Here is a 27,795-nt window from a genome sequence, read left to right as displayed (position 1 = left end):
ATTTCGATTTTAAGCAGTGTCGGCTACTTGACATTTATTACACAATTTCAAAGTTATTCAATGAAATTTTATAAAAAATATAATTATACAATCAAAAATACAAAATCGGTTATTATTACAATATAAAAATTATAAAAAAATGTGTGCTTATAAACATAGTATTTATACTAGTATAAAAATATATTATTTTTATAAACGCGCATGTTATCCCTGAAATATAATAAAACAATTTTAAACATTTTTATTACAAAAAAATGTATATATACACAAATTAAATGTTTTTTAAAAAAAAACTTTATGAGGAATTTATTTAATTGTATAATGATATAAAATAATAATATATCAATGAATTATTTATTATGCAAACGTACATTATTTAGCTCAGGTCAAATAGACATAATTATTTTAAAAAAAGAGATATAAAACTAAAAAATATATTTAATCATATAATTTCGTTTTTGATAATTAAATTCCCTGAGTTATGAGTGATTTGAAAAATTGATGAGTGAGTTAATAAATGTTTTTTATATTTAACTAAAAATCAAACCATATTTAATATTGGTTGATAAATTGATCTAAAAAATATAATATATTCCTAAATAATTTTTGATTTGTTTTAATTTAATTTTATGTATTTTTTTCTATTTTGCTTAAAATTTTTTAATGGATGACATTATAGTAAAATATTATTTGATTTTGGATGAATAGGAAGTTTTATGTTTCGTATTATTCCTCTTGATTACTTCCATTATCCTTAACTTCGATCGTAAGAGAAGACGTCATTAAAATTATTTCGGAATCATTGGCTTGATGTAAATCTTCGATTTCCTGAGACGGTACGTCACGAGGCGAAGTATTGGCGGAAGCATTCCCATTCGTTAATTTGTTAGTTTGTTTTTTCTGGGCGATAATTATAAATTCATTTTAAATGACAATTATTTAATTTTTGATATATTTTCCAGCTTGATTCATTTCTTCAAACGCTACTTTTAAAACTTTGGCAAGAATATTATATCCTATCTTTTAACATTTAAAAAAACAGCACTATAAGAAAGTGCACCAGGATGAGGCTATATATAACAAATATCGAATCAAGTAAATTGTGGTAATTCTATATAATCACTAATTTTTATTTTTCTTTAAAAACACTCTGATGTCTTTTACTTCTATCACTTTGATGCCCAATTTTATAAAAATTTAATTTATCATAGTAGTTTACCTAAAATTTATTTTTTTAAAATCTAATATTCTTAATTTTCGTCTAAGCATGACAATTTTAAAATGGACTCAATCTTGGAAAATTGATAAGTGGAGATAGAACCCTATAATAATCAAGCGATGATATAGAAAAACAAACAAACAATATTAAATTATTATGCATTTTTACTGTCAAATAATATATTTCATTTCCAAAGTTACTGCGCTTTTAGAAAAATCAATGCATATCTTGACAAAAAAATGCAGTACAATTGATATTCCGATATGAATAAATCTTTTTTCTAGTAAGGATAATAAGCGAATAACTTGTAATCATAATAATCAAATATTCTAAACATTATCGACCCTAACACTTTATTGATTTTCAATTAACTTGAAATTTCCCCCCGGTGGCTGCATTTTTAGTGGGTGTAGAAGAGGTAGGAGCGCTGGTTATATTCGGGCAATCTTTGATTAAATGTTGATCGGATTTGCATTGGTAACACAATTTAACTGGAGAGGATGCTTTGAGGTGAATTTCCTCATGAGGGGCAGTCAAGGGTGGGGGAAAGGGGCACTTTACAGCTATGTGATCGGAAAAACGGCCACAATTGTAACATCTGTTTTTGTTGAATAGTATATTGTAAATAAATTCGTGAATGAGTTTTTTTTAACCCTTTAATTATAGGACAAATTTATATTTTCAAAAACAAAACAAATTATCAATTATTTTCTACTTACTTTATACGCTGAAATCTTCGCTTGGGCGTTGGTCTTCTCAAGCTTCCCTTGCAGTTTTGGCCATTCGGTCCGGTGACCACGGTTGCCTCTATACCTTTATCCGTGTTGTGGGACTCGAATTCAACTTCCTCGTTCTCTTCCAAACTCCTGAATCCGTCCATCTTTATCACGTTCTAAAAAATATTCATAATTTATTCAATTATGATCTGTCATTAATTTTTACATTTTAAATCGATACTCTAAACAAAGACCTGCAGACCCGGTTCAGACCTAAAAAAATAGTATGATGACGACTATGCTACAAACGCTATACTTATGTGATAGTGTCGATCCAAATATTAATACCACTTTATATTATAAATTCGAGACAAAGATGGGCTAAAAGTTTGTTTATCTATGAGGTTTGGCAGGTGGATTGTAAAATCAATATCGTATTGATATTATCATTGTAGATTATACCGTAGTGATATTTTTGTATTGTAGAATCAATAACGTATTAATTTTTAAGAGATGTTTTCATCTCTTCAAATACATTGGTAGCCATTAAAATTGTAAAATATTTATTATTTTGTGGCTCTATAAGTGTTGATTCAAAGTTTTATAAATGATATTATGAATTTAAATAAATTATATGTACCTTATTGATTGAATGAGAAATCTATAAAATTTTGTGATGATTAATCTATAAAATTAAAATTTTGTGATGTGCTCTATAAAATAAATGTTGATTCAAAGTTTTATAATGATATTATGAATTCAAACATATTAAATGTACCTTTATTGATTGAATGAGAATCTATAAAATTTTGTGATGTGTTAATCTATAATAGTCGATTCATCTATAAATGTCTATTCAGATTTGTAAATTATATTTTAGATTTTATTCTTAAAAGTTGAGGTTCGGTCATATATTATCAATACAGTAGTGATTTTACAATATTGTAGATTTACAATACTCCACCGGACTAAAAATAACCGATTTTGCATGACTATTATATATTCCAGTTTTGCTGATGACTCTCCCCCAAAGAAATTCTCTTAAGGCTGTGTCCAAAATAATAAAATATTAAATTCACAAACTTTAATGAAAATAAATAAATAAGCTATTTGAAGTATAAAAATAAAAGCATGTCCAAAATATAATTTCTATAAAAAAATTAAATTTAAGAGGATTTTATAAAAATTTGCAAAAGTTTTTAAATAGTCAACCTAAATAAGTCATTAGATTAAGATTCGATTTATCACAAAGGAGAGGACTTAACCATCTTTCTCAACTTGTATCCAACATTCAATAATTGTAGGGATTACAAAGTAAATGAATAATTAACCAAATATAATGTTCCTGTTAATAATGGTATTTTCACTGAACCCGAACCCCTTTTTGCTTGACTGAGAGTTTATTAGCCATGGTTTTGATGACGATAAATTTAATCAAGATTTTGATTTTTTTTATAATATCGGATATCTAATTTTTTTAAATTAAATTGGCCGTCGATGTACTAAAACAAGGGATAAAAACTAGAGATCTGCATGACTAGTCAAGATATTTAAAGGAAGTTTTTTGGCCCGGTCCGAAAATTTTTTACACCCGTTACACAGCCCGTAATTTTCCTATGGGACGGGTATGTGCAGATATCCCAATTCTGCTGAGAGCACTTATTACGTTTGCCCTCTAGGCAACGTCACTAAGATAAGATATTTATTAACGGTAATGACAAAAAGATGGCGGGTAAAAATAGGAACAGAGCTGATCTTCTGATAAGTTGTCAGGTAAAACTTGCCACCTTATGCTGGTTTCTTCGCTAATGATTATTTTCTACAAATATATATATATTTTAGGGATTATACTTGATGAACAAAGATATCCGGCTCGCCATCGTCGGGAATGATAAACCCATAACCTTTGACAACGTTAAACCACTTCACTTTGCCTTTTCTATGAATACCTAAAAAAAGAGTATTTAAAATATTAAATCATATTAATATCTTTATTATCATATAATTTCAAAAGAAAGATAAATATTTATTACAGAAAATCAAGTGATTTATGACAGGTTCTTTTTCTGACTAAGTTTTGAGGCCCCCGACTTATATATTATGGATTGCATTAAATAATTGATAAATTTCAATCAAATTATAATAGAAGAGAATAATATATTTTACCCCACACTAGAGGTTACGGCGGTCTTTAAAATAATTACGTACAAATTTTCCGGTCCGGAATAATTTTTGGAAGGCATAAATTAAAAATTGTTTCTTAAAGTTTCCCGGTTCAAGACATGGCCGAATATGTAAACAATCCTCTAGTGGGCATGCGCCCATGTATAAAAATAACATTCCACCGGTATACTTTTATGAAATATAGAAGTTCTCAACCACAACTGTTGTAAAGAAATTTTTACACCCATTTTTTAAAATAATTTAATGAAAGATTTTCCAAAATCTAGAGTCTGTGCTAATTAACAGGATAAAATATTGATTCAAAAGAAAAGAGTTATTTTTATTTTGTATATTTCTATAAGGACGAAGCCTATAAGATAACAAATAATTTATTTATTAATATAAAATAGATAATTATTCAATATTTTTGTTCAATTTTTTTATAATATACGTTTATCCGCTTTTTATAAGTTAAAAAATCGGATTATTTTTATATATAAATCAGATTTTTTTAAAAAGATATATATGACCAAATCTGTCAACGTGGGAATATGTTATCTTTAATTATATTAAATATAAATACCTTTATATTTTTACTTAACCCTTTGCTTACGAACTGAATCCCATTTGTCATATTTAATTGCTTATAAAAACTTTCCGTTTCATTCTCTTGTACCCCATTTTATTAATGTATCCGTAATATATTAAAAAATCGCACAAATATTTATTCAAGAATTCTATCGGGAAAATGAGCAAAATGGTGATTTCTACTGCTACCCAAATGGGTCCGCTGTGCTATGCATAAATTGATATTATCTATGTAATTTTTTGTTGATAAGAATAACATTTTAAAAAAAATTTATTTGAAAGAGAAAACTGTGCCTTTTAGAAGGTGTCCTGTTCTAAAAATTTTATTCGAATGCATGAGGTCATATATCTGGCGTTAAAAACGCCTAAAATAAATAATAATCATTTACCTTTTTCTACTCCTAAATATTTATCATTTTTAGAATATAAAACAAATATTTGTTAATAATGCCCCAAATAAAATATAATTTTTTTCTCTCGTTTTTATATTTACGGAATTGAAGAGTTGTATAAACTAAATAAATTTGTATCGATTAAAGTTAAAAACCGATATTACTTATTTAATAGATGCATATATAAGTAAGAAAGTTATTCCCCACCCTTTGAAAATTCCAGTATTTTTGTCTACTGTGTCATTTAATGAAAAATCCACGAAATCTTTACAATATAAATTATTTTATTTATTTTCATTAACCTTATGCAATCGAAATTATTTGATTTGCCTAACTATATTTTATCCACAAAAATAAATAGGTAAATATTTCTATAATTTTTTTAAATTTATATTTCATTAGGCCGTGAAAATAAATATATAAGCTATTTTAAATATAAAAATATTTTAAAAAAATGTCCAAAGCATAATGTTAGAATTATGAATTTCTGTCATTAAAATTTGCAAAAGTTTTGAAGTTTTTTAAAATGGGTTAGAACACAGCCTTAAATAGATCAATTTTTGTAGGAAGATGCCAATTCTGATTGTCAACTCGATTCAACTCATATAAATGAGCTATATCAGGCTGTGTGTCATATAAACTCTTAGAAAGTTTTGATGATTCTCTCCTCGCGTATAGAGATCAAATTAAATTCTTAGTATCCAAAAGATGGAAATGAATGATATTTAAATTTTAAAACCGTTTTCAGAAAGCAGTAAAATGACTTAAAATATTATTCGTAGAAATCCAAATCTAACCCGATTTACTGTTCAAGAATATAATTTCTCAAGGGTAGTCATCCCTGTTGTTTCTTAGAATACCATATATAATAATGTAAAATAAATCGTGAAAAGTATAAAATTTTATATAACTGGTTCAATGAACCCCCTGTGGTAATTCCTGTTGTTTCTTAGAATGCCAAATGTTAATAATGTGAAATAAAAAGTGAAAAGTATATATTTTATATAACTGGTCCAATGGACCCCCAATGGTATTGGTGCTATATTTGTCTGTCTGGTAAGCTAAGAGTTAAATACATGAAAGATATACACTTTAATTTAATATTAAAACAAAATTATATTTAATTGCGCTCTTACAAGCATAGTTATGTATAATGCATAGAAGATATTCGAAATGAATACTATTTGTATAAATTCTGATTTAGGAAATATTTTAAGACACGGATGTGCTTTTCATTTATCTACCTTTAAGATATAGAGGTAAAAAGTATAAAGGTTCAAATTTAATATATTATAGAAATAATCATTTTGTTATACTGCTCTATTAAAAAGGATCCTAATGAGGTTAGATAGAACCATAATAAAAGATACCCAAGTATACTTAAGTGAATAGTCAATGCTATGTGTAATTTGGGAAAAAATATGAAAAAATCATGGCAAAAGAATTTAAAAAATATTTCAAATATCAACCTCAAAAAATCTTTTAAAAATGCTATTTTCAGCCACAAAATCCTTGGATGTATTGCAAAAAATCATTGGACATATCATATTCGAACAATGAATAACATACCCGGTATTAATAATTAAACAATGGAATGGTTCATTCATGACAAATCACTTAATGATCGAATGACCTTTTTATAAGAATAAAATTTGATATAGTATAAAAATTTTAAAAAACTTAAAACTTTTAGTCAAACATATCCGGATTTGGACCAAAGTCCAATCTGACGTTTTTTAGCGAAATTACTTGAAATTATTTTGTAGCACTTCAAATTTTCTATCATTGCGCGTATTCGGTAAAACAAAATCATAATATTTTGCGCTAACTAGAGGAAATAGGAATTTAAATTTTTATTTAATTTGCCATATCATCTTGCGAATAAAAAAATCAAACATAGAGGGCGCTATATTAAATACAATTTCATATATTTATATAATATTGTTTAAAATAGAACAGAGATCTGCAGAGGTCAAAATTTTACGGATTTTAAAAATTTTTTTTATTTCCAAGCTTTGTTCAGCGCAGATTAAGAAATCAACAACTTTGGTCCTACACCCACGAGTAGTGTTGTTAAACGGCTCGTTTTGAGCCGATTTTTAAAAATGGCTAACTCAATATTTTATATAGAATAATATTACGCAAGCCTGAAAATTTTGTCTGTAGAAAGAACAAAGGTTTGGACATCTATTAGCAAAATCTCGAGGTTTAGGCAATATTTTTCTGGCTAAAATATTGAGTTAGCCGTTTTAAAAAATCGGCTCAAAACGAGCCGTTTTACAACACTACCCACGAGAAATCATTCATATCAAGTAAATATAAAACGCAGAAAAATGAAGGTTTTTTTTTAAAAAAAATTCCAATAAACAGAGTTTTAGTTTACAATGCCAAAAAATTATTTTCGTCCAAAAATCGTGATTTTTTTTTATATTCGGGTATGAGCCTAAGCTGGAAATAGTTTTTTAAAATAACTATAAATTAAATCAGTATTATCAATAAATCCTGCATTGATCGTATATTATTTTAGATTATTTTTGCTTCATTTTTTAAAAAACTAAAAATTAGGGAAAAATATATTAAAAGTAAGCACTTTCTTTTCCTTCTTTTTTATGAGATATATGAATCCATTTGGATTCTGAATCTTTCAATTTTAATTCATTTACTGAGGGCCACTTTTAAATTTAAAAAAATTTGATTTGACCGGAAATGCAATCCAATATGAATAGAGCAAACTACGAATTTCTTTTGCCCAGATCTACTAAAATATTCTTAATTAATATCCGTTTTTATATAAATCACATAAATTTCATCGCAAAATTTGTCTGAAATTTATTTTATATGGTAGGAGGGTAAGTATTCTACACGCTGAAATACATTTCCGGTCAAATCAGACTCTTCAACATTAAAAATCTCCCTCTCGTTGATATAAAATTAGAAGAATTCGAATCCCAGTTATATAAGTTTTTGGGGACTGGTATAAAAAAATTGGTCTTTTGCTATAGTTAAACATTAGATACTAATTTAGCTACTTTTAAAAAATATTAATTAATATTTTAAAAAATGATGAATAAAATGAATTTTATTTAAATAAAATGGAAATATTTTAAAAAATTAAAATTATTTCAACAAATCGCTTCAATTCCAGTGGCGAACTGGCCATAACCAAGTGAACATTTTGCCCATGAGGCCACGAGAAAATGTCGATTTTTGTAATTTTTTTCTTATCATATTCATATAAAGAATTCAATTAGCTTTAAAATGATAAATGCAATAATATCCATAATAATAATATGCATATTTGAGATAATACAGTTGTTAGGAAAACAAATCCTACAGCGGATCAGATCACAATGAAACACTTATCAATTTTGAAATTATAATAAAATCATTGGAATTTCCTTGAGATGATATAAAAAGTCATAACAAAAAATGATAAAACGATTAGATACCATTTAGAAAAGGCTATTCTTGGTATTTTTAGGAGCCAAAGTAGAAAAGGAAAGCTAAAATTCTCGATGAACCAAAATCCAATGGAAGAAATTCTCTATAATTTTATGTCAAAGAAAACGATTAATAAGTTATTATTGCTATTCTAGGTAAAATTAGAAATTTAATTTTAAAAAGAAAAATAGGTAGCAAACTATTAGTTTGGAAATATATAGTATAAGACAGCAGTTGATCTTGGCGTAAATAATATATCTGGCTAAAGAGGCTGCTAAGTCTCCAAAAAATATATGAAACAAGGTGGTGGGCACATGAAAAAGACTAGATATTTATATGATAAAGAGAGCTTACTCCCGATGGTTATATGGCAAAAACCAACCTTATCATTGACTAAATCTTTAATTGAGAAAATTTAAAACGTTAAATTTTAGATTTTTCGAAATAATGGGGCGGCTCCCATTATATTTTCACTAAAAATGATAAATTTATTAGCTTGAAAAATGATTAAAAATGCCATGTATCCTTTATAAACTTCTCATCCATTCGAAATAAAGATCTAAAAATGGCTACAAATTTAAATAAAAATATTCTTGATTTAAAACTGTCAGATAACATATGGATACAAAATGAAGTGATAAAAATCGAATAAGTCTAACAAGGAGGATGTATAGTGATGAATATGAACGCTCGAAGATCCTATTAAATATTGTTAAAGGATATAGTCCAACAATTGATCAAATTATAAATAGTTTGACAGTCATAAGATTGTTGGCGAATAAAGCGCTTATAATGATGAGCAATATTTGTAAAATAAATATCTAAGATATTTCTGACCTTGAAGAAAGTTTCACAATTAGAAAATGTATTCAGTGACAAATTACGACATGAATTGTCTTCATTTGCCCTTATTTACAAAGATTTAATAGTCAGGCTAAATGAAAATAATATTGATGATATATTTGTAATAGAGAGTATAAAAAATATTGAAATATTGCAAGATAATAATAACTCCAACAAGTAATTAATGCTTAATATGTACCTATGAGATTTTTGATGCTAAGATATGCACATAATCAGAGTTGGCATGTTACTTTATAAAGGTTAATGGTTGATTACCATTATGAAATATAACCTAAGTCACCATCATCACTTCAAAAAAAAGCTAACGGTTATGATATCTTTATTTATAACATGTAACAGCTACAAAAAAGTTATTTGTTACATAATTAAAAATAGAAAAATGCGATATCGAATTTAATGATTCATTTTCTGTAAAATCTAAAATAAAAAGTAGTATAATAAAGAAACGAAAACTAATTTATTAATATGTTACTGTCTAATTTAATAAAAAAAATTTATCAATTTAAAACATTCGTTTAACAAAGGACTAATTTTTCAAATAAAATCATTTTTGTTCCTGTTTAGTCTTTCAAATTTGTTAAAAGGGCTATATGGGATTGGTAAATATGCATTGTAATGAATAATTATTTATGTTATTTAGGACTGTACAGAAATTAATTATCGGATCGGGCCGATACTTATAAAAAACCGATCTTTTTACTTTTTTTTTTATTATTATTTTATGTTATGTATATTTATTTCACATTATTATAATATTTTCTAAATAATTTTCTTTTAAACAATGCAAATGCACAACAACCCCTAAAATTTTATTTATTTTAAATCTTTTTAAATAATAACGCCAATTTTATTATTTATATTTTAAATAAAAGAATTTTTTAAAATATGGTATCTAAATTATGGAAATATTATATAAAAGACAAAAATAATTTTGCAAAATGCGTAATCTGCGGAATTCTAATTTCATGGGGAGGAATAATGAGAAATTTTAATAAAACCAATATCTGTAAACATTTAAAGAGACTCCTTTAAACAGCATTCGAAGAGCTAATACAAAAGAACGAGAAATATTAGAAAAAATAAATCAAATATTTTAAAATAAGAGCCCTGCTGAAAGTTAGCCAACAATATCAGCCATTCTTAATAAAACTAATATTTGGAAAAATTCTGATCCTAAATCTATAATAATTTCTAAATCTATAAGGGAGGTGATAGCCTATGACCACCAACCGATTTCTATCTTGGAGGATGTCGGCTTTAAAAGGTTTTACATCATTTATGTCCAAATTATAAAATTCCCAATAGAAAATATTTTTCGTAAGGAGTTATTCCGGATATATATGAAAAACTCTTCAAAATAATTCTTAAAAAAATTTTGGTTGAAGATTCTTATTTTTCCTTTACCCTAGATATATGGACTAAAAATTCAGGTGGTGATTTTCATATCTCATTAACATGCCACTATAAAAACCAAAACTTTAAACAAATTAATAGTTTTAAATGTTAAAACATTTAATGAGTCGCATACAGCAATTATTGCTCAAATTTTAGATGAAATGTTTAATTATTGGGGTATAAAAAATAAAATATACCTCATTAGAGATAATGCACCCAATATAACTTTGGCCATGAAAAACGGGGAATTTCAAAGCGTTTCCTGTTTTGCATATAGTGGACATGCTTGCCTGGGTAAGAAAAATAGTAAGCCATTGATTCTTCTATTTCACAAAATAGTCTAAAAGAAATCCAAATTCGATTAAGTCTAACACTAGACACAAATTAATCCAAGACGTGCCGACCCGTTCGGATTCTACCCATTACATGCTCGAACGATTGATAGAACAAAAAAGGGCTGTACAGCTGTTCATTATCGATGAGTTTAATTTGGAAAACCTCTCATTATTGGAAATCAGCAGAAAAGGTAATTGATGTTCTGGAACAAATTCAGAGGGTAACAAAAGAAATAAGTAAAGAATCATTCAATTAGCAATGTTATACCCTTTGTTGAAATTCTGAAAAGTAAATTAATGATTAATGGAGACACAGATAGAGGTGTGCAGACCATGAGGATACAATTAATAATCAATTAACAACTCGGTTTTTTGATACTTATGATGATGACAATTATCTTATTGCAACATTATATTATCCTCGTATTAAGGATTTCTCTTTACCAAAAGACATTTCATATATTGAAAAGCTCAGGACTGCATGTAAGTCTTTTATTAAAGGTGATAATAATGTTCAACGTCAAAAAAAGGGATTCGTCAGGTTTTATATTTTTTAAAATAAATTTAGATTTTATTGTTAACTTAGGTAATGACAATGAGAAAATGTTCCACATAACATTAAAAAAATGATAATTTTATTTAAGAGATGCTTATAAATTGAAAATCAATTACCTTTTCTGCTAATTCCCACTCATATAATGAGAGATTTCCCAAATTAGGATTATGATAATGAACAGCTGTAAGTGCTTTTTTGTTCTATCAATTGTTAGAGCATGTAATAGGTAGAATCCTAACGGGTCGGCACCTCCTGGATTAATTTGTGTCTAGTTAGACCTAATCAAATTTGGATTTCTTTTAGACTATTTTGTGAAATAGAAGAATAAGTGGCCTACTATTTTTCTAACCCAGGCAAGCATGTCAATAATGCATCTCTGTGATAAAATTGCTGCCCGTGCAACCAATTGCAAACTATGGGCAAAACAAGAAATCCTTGAAATTTCTCGTTTTTTATGTCCAAAGATATATTGGGTGCATTATCTCTAATGATTAGATGTATTTTGTTTTTTTATACCCCAATAATTAATCATTTCATCTAAAAGTTGAGCAATATTTATTGCTGTATGCGACTCATTAAAAGTTTTAACATTTAAATCTCTATTAATTTGTTTAAAGTTTTGGTTTATATAGTGGCATGTTAGAGAATCGGGATCGAAATGTCTAGTCCATATATCTAGGGTAAAGGAAAAATAAGGATCTTCAACCAAAATTTCTTGTATTATTTTGAAGAGTTTTTCATATATATCCGGAATAACTCTTTTCTATTGGGAATTTTATAATTTGGACATAAATGATGTAAAACCTTTTAAAGCCGACATCCTTCAAGATAGAAATCGGTTGGTGGTCATAGGCTATCACTTCCCTTATAAATTTAGAAATTATTATAGATTTAGGATCAGAATTTTTCCAAATATTAGTTTTATTAAGAATGGCTGATATTGCTGACTTTCAGCAGGTCTCTTATTTTAAAAAATTTGATTCATTTTTCTCATATATTTCGTTCTTTTTGTATTAGCTCTTCTAATGGAATCGCTTTAAATGTTTACGGATATTGGTAGTTGTTTTAATTAGTTAAAAATAATGTTATACATATATTTTATATATAATGTCAATCATTTTTATTAGATATTGTTTATAAAAAAATACTTCACTTTTTTATATTTTTCTTGGCTATTAACTTTTTTAATTTTTGTATTAATTTGAAACCAAAAAAGAAATAAATATCTTATAGTAAACTTAACTTAATAGTAGTATCAATGAATTTCTCATTATTCCTTTTCGTGAAATTAGAATTCCGCAGATAACGCATTTTGAAAAATTATCTTTGTCTTTTATAAAATATTTCCATAATAGATACCATATTTAAAAAAATTCTTTTATTTAAAGTATAAATAATAAAATTAGTGTTATTATTTAAAAAGAAATAAACTCTGGTGTTCCTTTTTATTTCTATAAAAAAACCTTTAAAAAATTAATAAAATTTAGGGGGTTGTTGTGCATTTGTATTGTTTGAAAGAAAATTATTTAGAAAATATTAAAATAATGTGAAATAAATATACATAACATAAAATAACAAAAAAAAAAGAATAGTAAAAAGATCGGATCGGTTTATTACAGGTCTACTTTTCTCTGAGATTTGGCTAATTCATCTAGAATCAAATTTTTATCTCAAGCCCGGCCCTGCCCGAAATTATTTTAAAAAAGTTTTGCACCCGATACGATATTTTTGGAAAACGCGAAATATCGGTGATGATCAGATCCGATATTTAATATCGGCCGCACAGCCCTAGTTAAAATAAAAAAGTGATAATGTTTTTAAATTATTTACACAATTGTAAAAAATTATCTTTTACCAAAATAAGTCCTCCTATGCTGAAATAATAACTTTTCAATGGCTGTCATTTTTTAAGAAAATAAAAAAGATACATAACTAAATCCCACAATCAGGAAATTGAAGAAATCCTATTTGCAGTTCTATTGAATTCCCTTGTTTTCTGTTGACGAATACAATCAGACATTACATTTATTATTTAATATATATTTAAAAAAATATATTTATGTATTAAAAAAATTATTTATATATTAAAAAAATAGTAAAATGTTATAAAGGTGACGAAATCAAACGTTATCTTAAGTTACACAAACAAATATAATGGTTATAGAACCTTTTCGTTGTATTTTTAAAATGGATGTTATGTTATGTAACGTAACGCTATTTGTAACTTTCTGCTCAACTCTGCACATAACTGCTTACATAAATCTATTTTTTGTTAACATATTAGTAAATTGTGAAAGAATCTAGTAAATTTAAAATTATAAAAATAAGCTAGGCAAATATGGCACAATACTTAAAAGCATTTTTTTTGATGCCAGTTGAAAAAGAATTGTTGATACAAATAGAACTCGAATATGTGTTTATTTGACCAAGGCTGAAAGTTAAATCGAGATTTATTAGCTTAAAAATTATATAAACGCTAATTCAAATTCTATTTGGGAAACTATATTTGCAATATCAATAAGTCTTATACTATGTGCAATATGATGAATTGTATTTATATTTTAGTGCAATAAGTAATAATTTTATAAGTGCAATTAATATTATTTTATGTGTAATATATATTTTACTATATGCGCAATTGTAATAAGTGTGTTTTTAGTGCAATAAGTAATAATTTATATGTGAAATTAATATTATTTTATGTGTAATATATTATGCGCAATTGTAATAAGTGTGTTTTTATGTTCAATTAGTATGATTTGATTGATATCCACCCAAAATCCTACCTTCAGCCTTCTCGTGGCGGGGGAGTGATAACGTCTTTCGGCGGCTAATGGAGGTCTAAAAAGGTTCCCTGTGGTCGGGGTCTAGAAAGGATCACCGTCTCCTAGATGGGGTTTAAAATACCACAAATAGAGGGATTGATGTCAGGGAAGGGTATTCAATTGTAAAAACCTCGCTACAAAATTTCCTAATGATTAAATCAGAGAAAAAACCGGCCATCCTAGGTAAACCTGGAAATCGTCATTAAACGGAGAAGTATGCTTTGATATGCAATTTTTAAAATAAAATATGGGATTATCATTTCATATGGCAGCGGCATCGCCAGTCCGCCCGTTCACTTCTATCAATTCATTTATTTAATTTTGGAAGATGAAATCTTTTCCGTAATCATAAATTATGGATTTAATTTATATATTTTATATAGGAAAAGGCAAATCAAAGGGAGTTTGAGATAGAAATTGTAGAACACGCTCCGGGAAATATTTAAGTTTAATTTTAACTAATCTCGATTATTCTATTCTGTCAGTTAAATTCAAATGTCTATATCTGCTAAATTATTAAAACTTTTAGTCAATGCTCTCGATATTCTCCAAGAAGAAATCTACATGTCCAAGGTTTTTAAGCCCCCACAATCAGGGATACAAACCGAACCTAAACCGAACCATTAAACCGCTAAACGGTATTTTTTACCACCTAAACCGAACCTACACCGCTAAAAAATTTCTAGCCGAACCTGAACCGAACCGCTAAAATGCCTCTGAACCGGTTCGATTTTCATAATTATATGCTTATAAAATAATGTGTAAGTTATTACTAGTATATTGCAAAAATTTTAATTATATTCGAATTGTTTTAAAGATTACATTTGATTGATAAGTGTAAGTCATAATTTTTATAAACTTTTGTATATTGCCATTTTACAACATTTTTTAAATATTTTAAGCCTATAAATTATATGCCTAGAGAAAAATTAATTCCAATATATAAATTATTTACATATAGTATTATAAATGACACATCAAATCTGATATCATACTGGCAGTGCTGGCTACCCAAGTTAGTGAGGAAAAATATTTTTCAACAATTAAATTTATATATCTCTTTATAGATGTAATTTAAGTGAGACGAATTTTGAAAATATATTAATTATGCGATTTAATAAAAAAAATTTAAGTAATTGTTCATTAATCATTGATATTTATTTGTTATATTTATAAATTAATGTACAATTAATAAAAAAAGAAGGTTTTATGTATGTGTTTTTTATTTTAATTATGAAATAAAATTTTTTTTTCCCTATACATTATTCTAATGTAGGTTTGAATATAAAAGCGTTCAAACCGGGTTTTAGAGGTTCGAACCGAACCGATATTTTTATTTTTTGCGAACCGAACCTGAACCTTTATTTTTATCCGAACCTGAACCGATACTCGTTACGGCTGGGATCCCTGCCCACATCTCAACTATCCCGAAATTGATATGGTTTCGAATACTGCCAATCTTTTGTTCCATAAAAAAGTTTTATTTTTTAATTTAGATTTTAAGATATATATAATGATTAAAATATAATTGCTGCTATGCTCTTGCCAATTTTTAAAATTGGGCATGGTTGAGACTAGAGATGGACTCAATCATTAAGGATCTTAAACTTATCCGTAGATTTGCTTCATGAATTATATATATTGTCATCTTCAAATTCAACTTTAAAAAAGAGAAAATCTCGTGTTCTTGAATTTTTTGATCATGGGTGGTCTAGTGGTGTATGATGTATGCTTGTAAACCGAAAGTCCCAGGTTCAATTCTGGTAAGGAGCTAAAAATTTGGTTTTTCCGATGACGGATGTGTAGAGACATATTATAAGATGATTTTCTGAGCTGAGAAATGTCACCCCTGTCACCGACAGGCTTGGACAGCCGGGTGCTAGGATACTTGTTCAATAAACCAAATAAGATGGCCAGCTGAACTCGTGGGTCATTCAAGGATGATAAAGATCTCTTGGCCATTGCTAGGATAATGGTGACCTCGGGAGCCGTTCAAGCACAATGTATACCAAGCTACAATGGACTTGATAACGATACTCAGGTGGGAGATCAAGCTTACAATGTAATCGATAAGAATACTCCGGTGTACTCCGGTAGGATATCTGTCGATATTGATACTTTGGTGTGAGAATACGTAGTGTTGTTAACGGCTCGTCATTATTCCATCCAGAAAAATATTATGCAAGCCTGAAGATGTTGCTAATAGAAGCAGCAAAGGACTAGGCATAATTTTTTTGGATAAAATATTGAGTTGGCCGTTTTAAAAAATCGGCTCAAAACGAGCCGTTTAACAACACTAGGAATGCGTGTGATATCTGTCGATATTGATAGTGTGAGACCCTCGATTGCGATACTCTGGTGGGAGATCCAAATGGAATCGATCAGAAATATAAAAAATAGATAGTATGAGTAATAAAGTTGAAAGAGAGAGGAACTTATCACCAGAAAAGGTGAAAGCTAAAAAGAAACAATGATAATAAATAATATTGAATATCTTAAACAAATTTTTTAAGATCATCCATACAGGATCTCACAATAATAAAAGAGTTACCTATTTTAAAAACACATTTCATTAAATATAATATTTCTCATGTAGAGAGATTATTCGATCTGGCAAAGAATGTTTTTTTTGTGAAAAAAAGGTGTTAATTGCAGATGAAAACTTTGAGAAACATCTTCTCTTAAAAGCAAATACAAAATATACAAATTAAATTAAATAGTATATCTAATACTTTATTATGTGATATTATTATATTTCAAATTGGAATAAAAATTTAATTTATGATTATAAAAAAATACATAATTGTGGCAGTATTTTATTTATTCGCCCATAATTAAGGGAAAAAAATTTAAACATAATTTTAAAAGTAGCCATTAAAATATCTAGGCTACATTTAAAATTTAATAGTTATAGCGCGCTGTTTTTTAAGCAATATCTAATTAGTGGAGGAGCAAAATTTTTGGGTAGGTAGTTGTAGCTATAGTTATTTTTAAAAGTAACATTAACAGTTGGTAATCTAATATATATAATCTCCATAATCACATGATGATCGTTTTCGTATCTCCATAATGTATTTAAAATTTAAGGAGACTATATAGTGTAATGTTAATTATTTTTTTAAAATTTTTTTTTGCCATCCCCGATTCGAACTCGAGCCTCCCGTTTCAAAGGCATATGCTTTACCGCATGCACCAACTTGAATATAAATAAATTTAAAATATTAATTATATATATATGTTGTATTCCATATTAAATCAACCAAAAAAAGTCGATTCTCAACCCGACCCCCTTCGATTTTTTTAAAAATTTGTATGATGGTAGTATATACACTAACTAGTAAAAATATAAAATTTTAATTCTCAACTCAGCTTACTTCATGAGATATGGCCATCTTTAGAAACGCGGAAATTCCAAAATACACTATATTTAATTTTAAATATCTCAAAATGTAATTACGCCAAAGACATGATTTAAATTTTATTAAATAGCTCTTTAATATGACATAAAAAATATTTTTGTGAAAAAAAGTCTATTACCAAAAACCGGAAATGGCTATAAAATAAAAATTGCTCTTTTTTTTCTTTTAAATTTTTTTTACAAATAAACATTATATTTCTTAATATTTGTACAAAATCCTAGATTGGGACGAGTATTGGGCCAAAAATTATTACACTTTAAATATAAGTAGTATAGCTTAAATCCGATATTATACTAAATGTATGGTAATTTAGGAAACAAATAAGAAAATTCGTTTGGGATCGGGCCGGATATATTTTATAAATCTTTCTGGCCGTGTTAGAAAAATTAGGCCCTATGCAGATCACTAGTAGACATTGTGTCATATTTAGCACATAAGTTTAGCTATTTTATTTTAGAAGGAAAATAATTGTTAAAATATTTATAACTTTATTTAGCTAATTAATGGGAAATTAATATTTTAATAAACATATTAACGTTTGGCCATTAAAAATCTATTTTCAAGATTGATTTCCATTCTTAAATATCCTACGTTGCTAACAAATGTATATTTAATTCCCGGGATATTGATTCTCGCATAATTATATAAGTTAATAGGAGTTATTATAGGATTTTCATGAGGACGTTTCAGGCTTGCTCTAGCCGCCAGTCTCTTAATAATTGCCCCTAAACTATCGCAAGGAGTTTTGCCATGTGCAGTTGCAAAAAAATACCATTCTGCCTTGATTCCAAAATCATTATAATGGTTGTAGAGGTTTACAAAGTTTTTTTTGTTTTCATACTGGGTGACAGCTCCATTAGAAAAATAAAATATTATTGAAATCTTATCAAATCTTTCTTTCAAGAATAGAATTAATTTTATTTGAAATAAATGAAAGGAACAAGTATTGTGTTTGAGACAAATCACGTAACTTAAATGTTTGATGATATCGCCTTCGCGGTAATAAATCATAAATGGATGAAGTGTTGCCTATTATTAGTCCAATGGAAACCCTGAGCCTGATCTTAAACTACAAAAGTGTAGTTTTCTGCAAAATCGGATATTAGATATTCCCCATCCTTCAAATTCGATTTTAATGGCTTAAAAAATGAAGATTGTTCCGAGGAATTAAAATATTTAATTTTTCAATCAAATACTCCACAAATTCGTTGGCGGACTTTGTTAAAGTTTCGAGTGTAGTACAGTCAGCTGCCAACCATTGTTTAAATGTTATATAATCTATGGCATTATTATCAAACAATAAGTGTAGAGTTCCAAAGTGCCGGGACACATTTGGAATTTCCTCAAGTAACAGCAAGGCTGAGGTGGATTGCATAGACTTCGTGCAATGTAATGTTTATAATCTTTTAAAGGAGGAAATGGAAAGTTATGCTGGTTTGCAGTTAACTTATCTAATTTACCACCAATTATAATTTACTTAAAATTAATAGAAGGTAATGTGATAGGGATCGTAGAAGTAAAAGGTAAGATGGGATTTGTTAAATATTTTTTAAATTTTTTCCGGCAAGAACTACAAATTTTTGATTAATTGATAAGCTAGAATTCACTTGTATCATCCACTATAAAACACCTATAAGATCGACGTACTGAATGAGATTTTATTCGAAATTGGTTGCAGCACTTTACAGGAATTGTAGACATTTAAAATATAATTTTTTTAAATTAATAAATAAATTTATTTTTTAGAAATATGGCTATGTAAAATTAATCAATAAAAATGACGACTGTTGCTGTTGGAATTAATTTTGAATATTGACTTTATGCCAAATATAATTATTTTATTTTAATTAATTATAATTAGATTAAAATAATCTTTAAAATGAAAATATATTTCTGAAGATCACAATAATAATTAATTGTCTGGCAATGAAAAATAAACTTCATCATTCACTCACAGAGTTGCCAGGTCAAATCTCGCATTTAAGAAGAAATTTGGGACGAATATAATCTTTAGGTTGGGGTGAAAAGATTATTGAGCTCACTTTTTATTATCATAGTTGTTACTTTATTACCTTATACAAAATCTTATTATTTATTCCTTATAATGCCTCCAAATTTAGGCGTTTTGCGTTATATTTAAAATAATACAATACAATTTGTTGAATGTTGTTTTGAGTTTTTTAACATTTAAAAAATGCAAAATAATAAGATTTTTTAGGATTTTAGTTTTAATGCTATTATTCACATATATTGCCCACTTTAAAAAAAAATAATTACTCTATATTTGGTATAATATAGGATTTAAGCCATACTACTTATATTTAAAGTGTAATAATTATTGACCCAGTACTCGTCCCAATCTAGAATTTTGTACAGATATTAAGAAGTATAATGTCTATCTGTAAAAAAAATTTAAAAGAAAAAAAAAGAGCAATTCTTATTTTATAGCCATTTCGTTTTCTATTTCTGGTTTTTGGTAATAGACTTTTTTTCACAAAAATATTTCTTATGTCATATTAAAGAGCTATTTAATAAAATTTAAATCATGTCCTTAGCTTAATTACTTTTTGAGATATTTAAAATTAAATATAGTGTATTTTGGAATTTTCGCGTTTCTAAAGATGGCCATATCTCACGAAGTAAGCTGAGTTGAGAATTAAAATTTTATATATTTACTAGTTAGTGTATATACTACCATCATATAAATTTAAAAATCGAAGGGGGTCGGGTTGAATCTTCAGTTGATTATATAATTTAAAATATTAATTATATAGATGTTGAAGGGTAATTATTTAGTTTGTGTGTATGGTATTAAATATACTTTATTAATAAATTTTATATAAATATTAAAATTTAAGAGTAAAAGAGGTAAAATTGTTCAATGTTTACTGTGAGCTGTATTAGAAATATCAAAATTTAAAAATGTGATGGAAATCATATTGAATAAAATTTAAAATTGAGGTGCTTTAAGATTTTTGAATTTTAAATATGGGTTATAGATTGGTCTGAAATTTTTTTTGTAGACAGCCAGAACTGATCAAAAAACCATGTGTTGAAGGGTAATTATTTAGTTTGTGTGTATGGTATTGAATATACTTAATTAATAAATTTTATATAAATATTAAAATTTAAGAGTAAAACAAAAATTGTTGCAATGTACTGTGAGCATATATTGAAAATATCAAAATTTAAAATGGTTTGTTTAAAATTTAAATTAGGATGAACATATTTTCAGAATGGTACTTTAATATGTATTCATGAATTTCATATAAATACCAGGAGCTCACCAGTAGAATCATAGGTAAATCAAAAATTTACCCTTCATTTGATTATAATTTTGAAATTAGAGAGATTTAATTCTTATAAGCCCTTTACATCAGACCTATTTTTCTGGATCAAATAAATTATTTGGGTTTTCCTGGGCTTGGGAAATATTTTTCACCATTAATATGGACTTGGACATAGTTTGAGAAACATTTTTCATAATTATTATAGTCTAAGATTCCTGTAAATTTTTTAATTTTAAATATGGACTAGAAATTGGCATGAAAATTTCTTTTGAAAACATGGCAAGGCTGATCAAAAACCAAGGCCCATGCAACTTTCATATTCTGATTGTATTTTTAAATGCATTGTGACTTTTTATATATTTTATTTCAGTCCTCAACTATCAAAATTATTATGGTCTTTTGCGGGTTTGAGAAAACCAAGTGCGAGGACCTGGCTTGGGAATTTTTTTAATATTAGGCATAGGTGTAATATTTAACACAGAATATTTATATGGCCCTCAGGTAAAATCTAATTTAAATATATTTTTATTCAAAAAAATAGTATTCACTCTTAGTCTTAATGGGTTGGCCTTCGTTGGAGTGAGCTAGGTTAAAATAGACTAAAAAATAAATATGGGTTTTAGAGATTTACCTATCTCCAGGCTTGGAAAATTACTATCAGTTAGCCAGGTTTGAGAAAATTTTTTTATAAAATTATTATGGGTTGGGCTGGGCTTGAAAAATATTTTTATAAATTATATTGGGCTGGGCTTGGGGAAAATTTTTCAAAATTATTATGAGCTTAAACGCTTGAGAATTTTTTTATTATTAATTATAGATCAGACATTGGCCCAAAACAAATTTTTTTGCAGGCCTGGGCTTGACCTGATCAAAAAACCAAGGCCCATGAAAATCTGAATTTTGATTGTATTTTTAAATTCATTATTGATTATTTAAATATTTTATTTAAGTTCTCAACTACCAAAATTATTATGATCTTTCATTGGGCTTGGAAGAATTTTCATAATTAATATGGCTTTGGACTTTGCCTGGAAATTTTTTTAAATATTAAATTAGGTATAAGTAATCAGTAATATTTTAATATTGGTATTAAGTAAATGCTTTAAATTTATTATTACTCAAACCATAGCACTTAGTTTTAATGGATTATACCTGGCCTGAAGGGATGAGGAGGTAAGAAGAATAAAAATTGGATATTATTTTCAAATAACAGGTAACATGCATAAAAGTTAGAAGAAAATTTTCATTCCCTGTCATTTTTGACGGGCTATTTACTAGTTATCTAATAATCAATAATAAAAATTCCATACCATTAATAATATATTTATGAGTTATTTATTTATAGTTTAAATTATGATTTATTTACTTTAATTATTCAATTTTCACACGAGCCAAAATTTTAATATTAATTTATAAATCTTAAATTAAAATTTTGATTCTTATTATATAATTTATCATATTAAAATAAAATTTGAGGTGTTTAATTAATTCCATAATAAATTAATTTTAGAGGTATTAATTTTTTAAGGGGGTCGTAAATAAAATCTTTTTAAATAAATTCGAAATTTAAAACTTTCAGAAGTTTTAATAAAATCGTATGTTAAATTTTTAAAATTTTATATTTTGGGCATATTGTTATTGTTATATTTAAATAAAATGCTTATTTCTTCTTTTTCGATAGTTTCAAAAGTTTGCAAATCGATTTTTGACATTTAGGACACCGCATAATGAAATAAAATGAATTAGAAAATAATGCAATGAGAAAAAAAATGATCATGGATTGAAAAGGACTTGTTATTAGAGATCTGCAAAGTTAAGCCTGGCCAGTACCCAGCCCGGCCCAAACGGGCTTCGGGCCAGACTCGGGCCTAATTCTATTTAAAATAATCGGGTTCGGGCCGGGCCTAATATTTTAAAAAAAATTCGGGTCGGGTCGGACCTTGGAAATTTTTTTAAATATATCTAAATTTATCAATTTTATATTGAATTTTTTATGTAAAATAAAAATATTTGATTTTATTTATTGAAACTAAACGATATATAACAAATGTCTTTTATTTTGAGTAATTATAAAGATTAATTTCTATATTTAAATAAATTTGAGCCGGGCTGGGTAGGTAAATTTTTTTTTAAAAAAAATTTCGGGTTCGGGCCGGCAAAACTTTTTAAAAAAATTTCGGGTTCGGGCCGGCAAAACTTTTTAAAAAATTTTGGGTTCGGGCCGGGCCGGCAACACTTTTCTAAAAATAATTTCGGGCCGGGCTTGAAAAATTAGGCCCGATGCAGATCACTACTTGCTATATCTTTCTAGAAACAACTAAGTTTATGACACAGAATAAGAAAACGTAACATACTATTGAAATAAATGAGTTAATACTTCTTAAAGTTTAATTAGTTTAGATGAATCTATTAATTTTAAAAAGCTTGTTCATCCACTATTGTTCCACTTCGAAAACATGGTCATACTTGTATTAAAATTAGTGTTATGCTAAAAGGCTTAATTTTTAAAAATGGCTAGTCAATATTTTAGCCAAAAAATATTATCCAACCTTGGAGATTTTGCTCATAGATGGCAGAAAGGTTTGGACATCTATTAACGAAATCTCGATGCTTGCATAATATTATTTTTGGCGAAAATAAAAATTAAAAAATTGGCTAAATCGAACCGTTTAACTAGTTCCACTGTCTCAAAACCATTGTTAAAGTATTAAAATCAAATATAGCTAAAACCAAGACCACATCGAAATATTTTAAAAAACTATTAAAGACGATGGATAAAATATTACAATGTTAAAAATTAAATATAAAAACATTCAATGGATATGATTCTCTATCTTTTAGAATATAATTGAACTCAAAACATTAATTTTTCAATGATATAAAGATTTAAATCAATTTGATTTTTTTTTCCATAGATTGATATAACAGAGACCTGCAGATTTACCATTTTTATGGCCCGGACAGGATTTTTTTTAAAATATATTACATTTAAAATATACGGCCGGCACGGGTATTTCCAAAAAAAATTTAAGCCTAGCCGTCTGTGATATATATTAGAGATCTGCAAAGCCCAGACGGGCCAGGCTGCAAAAATTAAAATTTTTTATATCGAGTTTAACAGGACGGGCAATTTATATACACAAATAAATTTGGGCCCAGCAGAACAATTCATATATAAAAATTAGGTAAGGCTTGGCAAATCTCTGATTTTTCGTAAAGCTATAATATGCCACATCGGGCATTAAAATTTTGAAATATTTTTTTTTTAATTTCAAGCTTTAATACTATTTGAAAATTTATAAATATGCATTAATTCATTGTATTTTATGAGTTTTAAATACTAAATCTACAAATAATATACTTAAATTACCCCCAAAATTAAATAAATTATATCTAATTACATATACTACAAATATCAAACACAAATTGATCTATTTATAACCCTGCATTCAGTTAGCGCGAATTCGCGGCAGTATATAAAATTACAGCATATTTTGTAAAATTCGCGCTAACTACGAATGAAGGGTAAACCGTTTGTTGTAGAAAGAAACAGGTAGCCATAGAGGAGATATAAAAGCTAATTGACGTTGGAAAGATTTAGATATATATTAAAAATTTATGACTTTAAACCAGGGATCGAACCGTAAATATTGTTTAGGTTTAGATTAAAAAAATAACGGGTTAAGGGTTTGATTCGTAAAAATTATAGGCTCGATTTGAACTTCTAAAAACTGAATTCTAAATATAGCGGTTTGGAGACACTTTATCGCGCGACAATATTTCTTATTTAAAATAATTATACCTTTTATATATTTTTTTTTTTTTTAAAAAAGATAAATGAGTCATTAAAATCTTGTGATTAAGTGTCGAGTTATCAAATGAGTGACTGATAAGTGTCGTCGTGATATATCTAGTCGATATGGATCAATTTTTTTATTATTGTATTGCACATACAATTTCCATTTTATTTTATTCACACAATACATTTATTCAATTTATATTTAGTGATTTGGCTTTAACTTTGTGGGTGCATTGGAGTTCTGGCCTTTCTCTCTTTCGTTTAACCATCACTTTTAAACTCTTAACCTTATTTCCTATAAAGTTTTTAGGACCTTCTCATTTTATGTCCATAAGTCTGCTCAACATGATCTTTGTTTTAATTTAAACTTCCCAGTATATATGTATTTCTTATCTTATCCTTATATATATATTACCTAATAACAAAACAATATTAACTATAATAAAAAATGGCGCACTCATCCTGACCGGCCAGTCAAGATTGTTTGGTATATTTTTAAAACAGTTGGAATATAAAAAAAAGTTTAAAATGGTTCATAACCATTTTAGGGTTTAGTTCAGGTTGGGCTGAAGAAATTTTTAGATGGTTCAGGGTAGGTTTAGATATAAAATACCGGTTTAATTGCTCGGTTCAGATTCGATTCGGATCCCTCCTTTACCCTACATTCACAGTTAGCGCGAATTTACGTTTGTGTTATTTTGTATATTTCGCGGCGAATTCCTGCTAACTGTGACAGCAGGGTTAAACTAAATGTTAATATGAGCTTAGTTAAGGATCAGCCTCGCATTGCTAGAACTTCAAAATTTTGATGTATAAAAAACACATTAAATAATCAACTTACATATAGAGTTTAATTTATTTTAAAAATAGTCGTCCGAAAATCTCATTATTTTTATTTTTGTTAAAGTGTATTCATTCTAGACAAAACTCTCCTTATTAAAGGTACTATTTGTTAAAATAATAAATTATGTGAAGGTGTTTTTTTTAAAAAAAAAGGATTATTTTGGTGAATTTTTTTCAAATAAAAAAAATCAGTGTATTTATAATTAGAGTGTCATAAAATATATAGCATTCCTAAAAGACTACCCTAAAGGTTGATAACAGTAATTTTAAATATTTTTTTTGTAAAAAATTTTACTCAATTTTAAAAAGTTATTTTGTTGACTACCACCCACTATTACTGTTAAACAAGATGACAAATGATAATAATGTAATCATATAAAAAATATCTAATTAATAATTATTTCTTATTTTGCATGTTAACACTGTAAATATCTATTATAAAAATAGGCTAATAATTTAATTTTTATATTCTAACAGAGGAGTAACCGGGGAGGGGGTAACTGGAAATCCCCTAACGTTCTTTGGAAATTTGCATGTTCTCCTAAATATCACTAAGTTAATAAAAATTTCCATCCCCACCTCTTCCCCAAAAATGTTTATTAGCGGCCATGTGTTTGTGTTATTTTAACTTTAGATCATTTTTTGAGTTTTTTAAAACTTTAAAATCTTATTTTACTGATATATTCAGGTATGCTTAGAATACCTTTATGTATTGTATATAATTTTGCCTTTAACCTTTGAGTCGTTTATAATTTATAAAGAAATATGGAAAAACTAGTGTTGTTAAAAGGCTTGGGTAGAGCCGATTTTAAAAAGGCTACTTCAATATTATCCAGAAATTGCTATTCTCACTGATAACGCAAGCATGAAAATTTTGTTCAGATGACACAAAAGTTGAAATATTTATTAATGAAATCTCAAGGCTTAGGCCATTTTCTGGCTAAAATATTGAGTTCGCGTTAAAAATCGGCTCAAATCGAGCCGTTTAACAACACTAATTGGAAAATAAATGATAATGAGATGGCACTATTGATAAAATTTAAAATTAACTAATATTGTTTACCTGTTGACATTGTCTGTTATATTTTGAAAGGAAGAATAAAATCTTTGAACCATGGAATGAATTCTCTTCAACATATATTTATTTTTTTAAAAAAATATATCCTGTTATTTTATTACAAATTCATAATATAAATTTATAATAAATATGTTGATTTATAAATATTCTATTTTTAGGGGTCAATAACAATTTATTAACTTTAAAAAAAATTAATATTTTATTCCCAAACGATATTTTTCATTTTCAATTGTATTTTATGAATGGCAAATTTATTAATTTTAAAGTTATCCTCCATCTAAAAAAATTTTTTTGGATTTATTTATATTTTTTAAGATTAAAATTAGTTATGAATACAAAATTAGAAAAAATTTATCAAAAATAATCCTAATTATATCTTTAAAAAAAGGTTACAGTTTTAGCTTATCTTTTCTCAAAAATTAATTCATTAAAACCTGTCTGATTTGATCGCTGGAGAATGAATAATTTTTTAAAGAATTTCTTCAGATAATAAATTTGCTCATATTGATTTACAAGCTCAAATTATACAAGTCTTTAAATATAAAAATAATATGTAGTAAATATATATTTAGGATAATAAATTTACGTTAAAAAAAAATTTTTTTTTTTATTGATTTATTTATAAATTTTATTTTTATTTTCAACGATTCATTAAATTTAAAGTATAATCCCGGAAGAAAGAATGATGGCAAATTTTTTTATAAAATCATGCACTTTTTCTCTACATTTTTATATTTAAAAAAAATAATTATTATTTATGTAAAAATAAATAAAATTATCAGTGCGGGAGGGTAGAGGGAGGGGGTGCTATTTATTATATTTCATATTTTTTATTTTCGAACAAAAAATATAAATTTATTACAAAGAGAAAA

General features: G+C 26.9%; 1 protein-coding gene across 1 annotated transcript; it reads right to left on the bottom strand.

The window, feature by feature from the left end:
• Positions 1-726: 726 nt before the first annotated feature.
• Positions 727-26,975, bottom strand: LOC135932034 (protein lin-28 homolog). Its single transcript, XM_065469376.1, has 5 exons — positions 26,909-26,975; positions 3,787-3,884; positions 1,939-2,111; positions 1,592-1,817; positions 727-900 (listed from the first exon to the last, which is right to left on the bottom strand). The coding sequence occupies exons 1-5, from the start codon at positions 26,916-26,918 to the stop codon at positions 727-729; spliced, it is 681 nt and encodes a 226-aa protein (XP_065325448.1). The 5' UTR covers positions 26,919-26,975.
• Between the last annotated feature and the right edge of the window lie 820 nt (positions 26,976-27,795).

Source organism: Gordionus sp. m RMFG-2023, chromosome 1, assembly GCF_954871325.1.
Source record: "Gordionus sp. m RMFG-2023 chromosome 1, tfGorSpeb1-WG-v2, whole genome shotgun sequence".
Classification (NCBI taxonomy): domain Eukaryota; kingdom Metazoa; phylum Nematomorpha; class Gordioida; order Chordodea; family Parachordodidae; genus Gordionus; species Gordionus sp. m RMFG-2023.
Note: the sequence above shows the minus strand (reverse complement) of the source record. Positions and strands in the feature narration are given on the sequence as shown.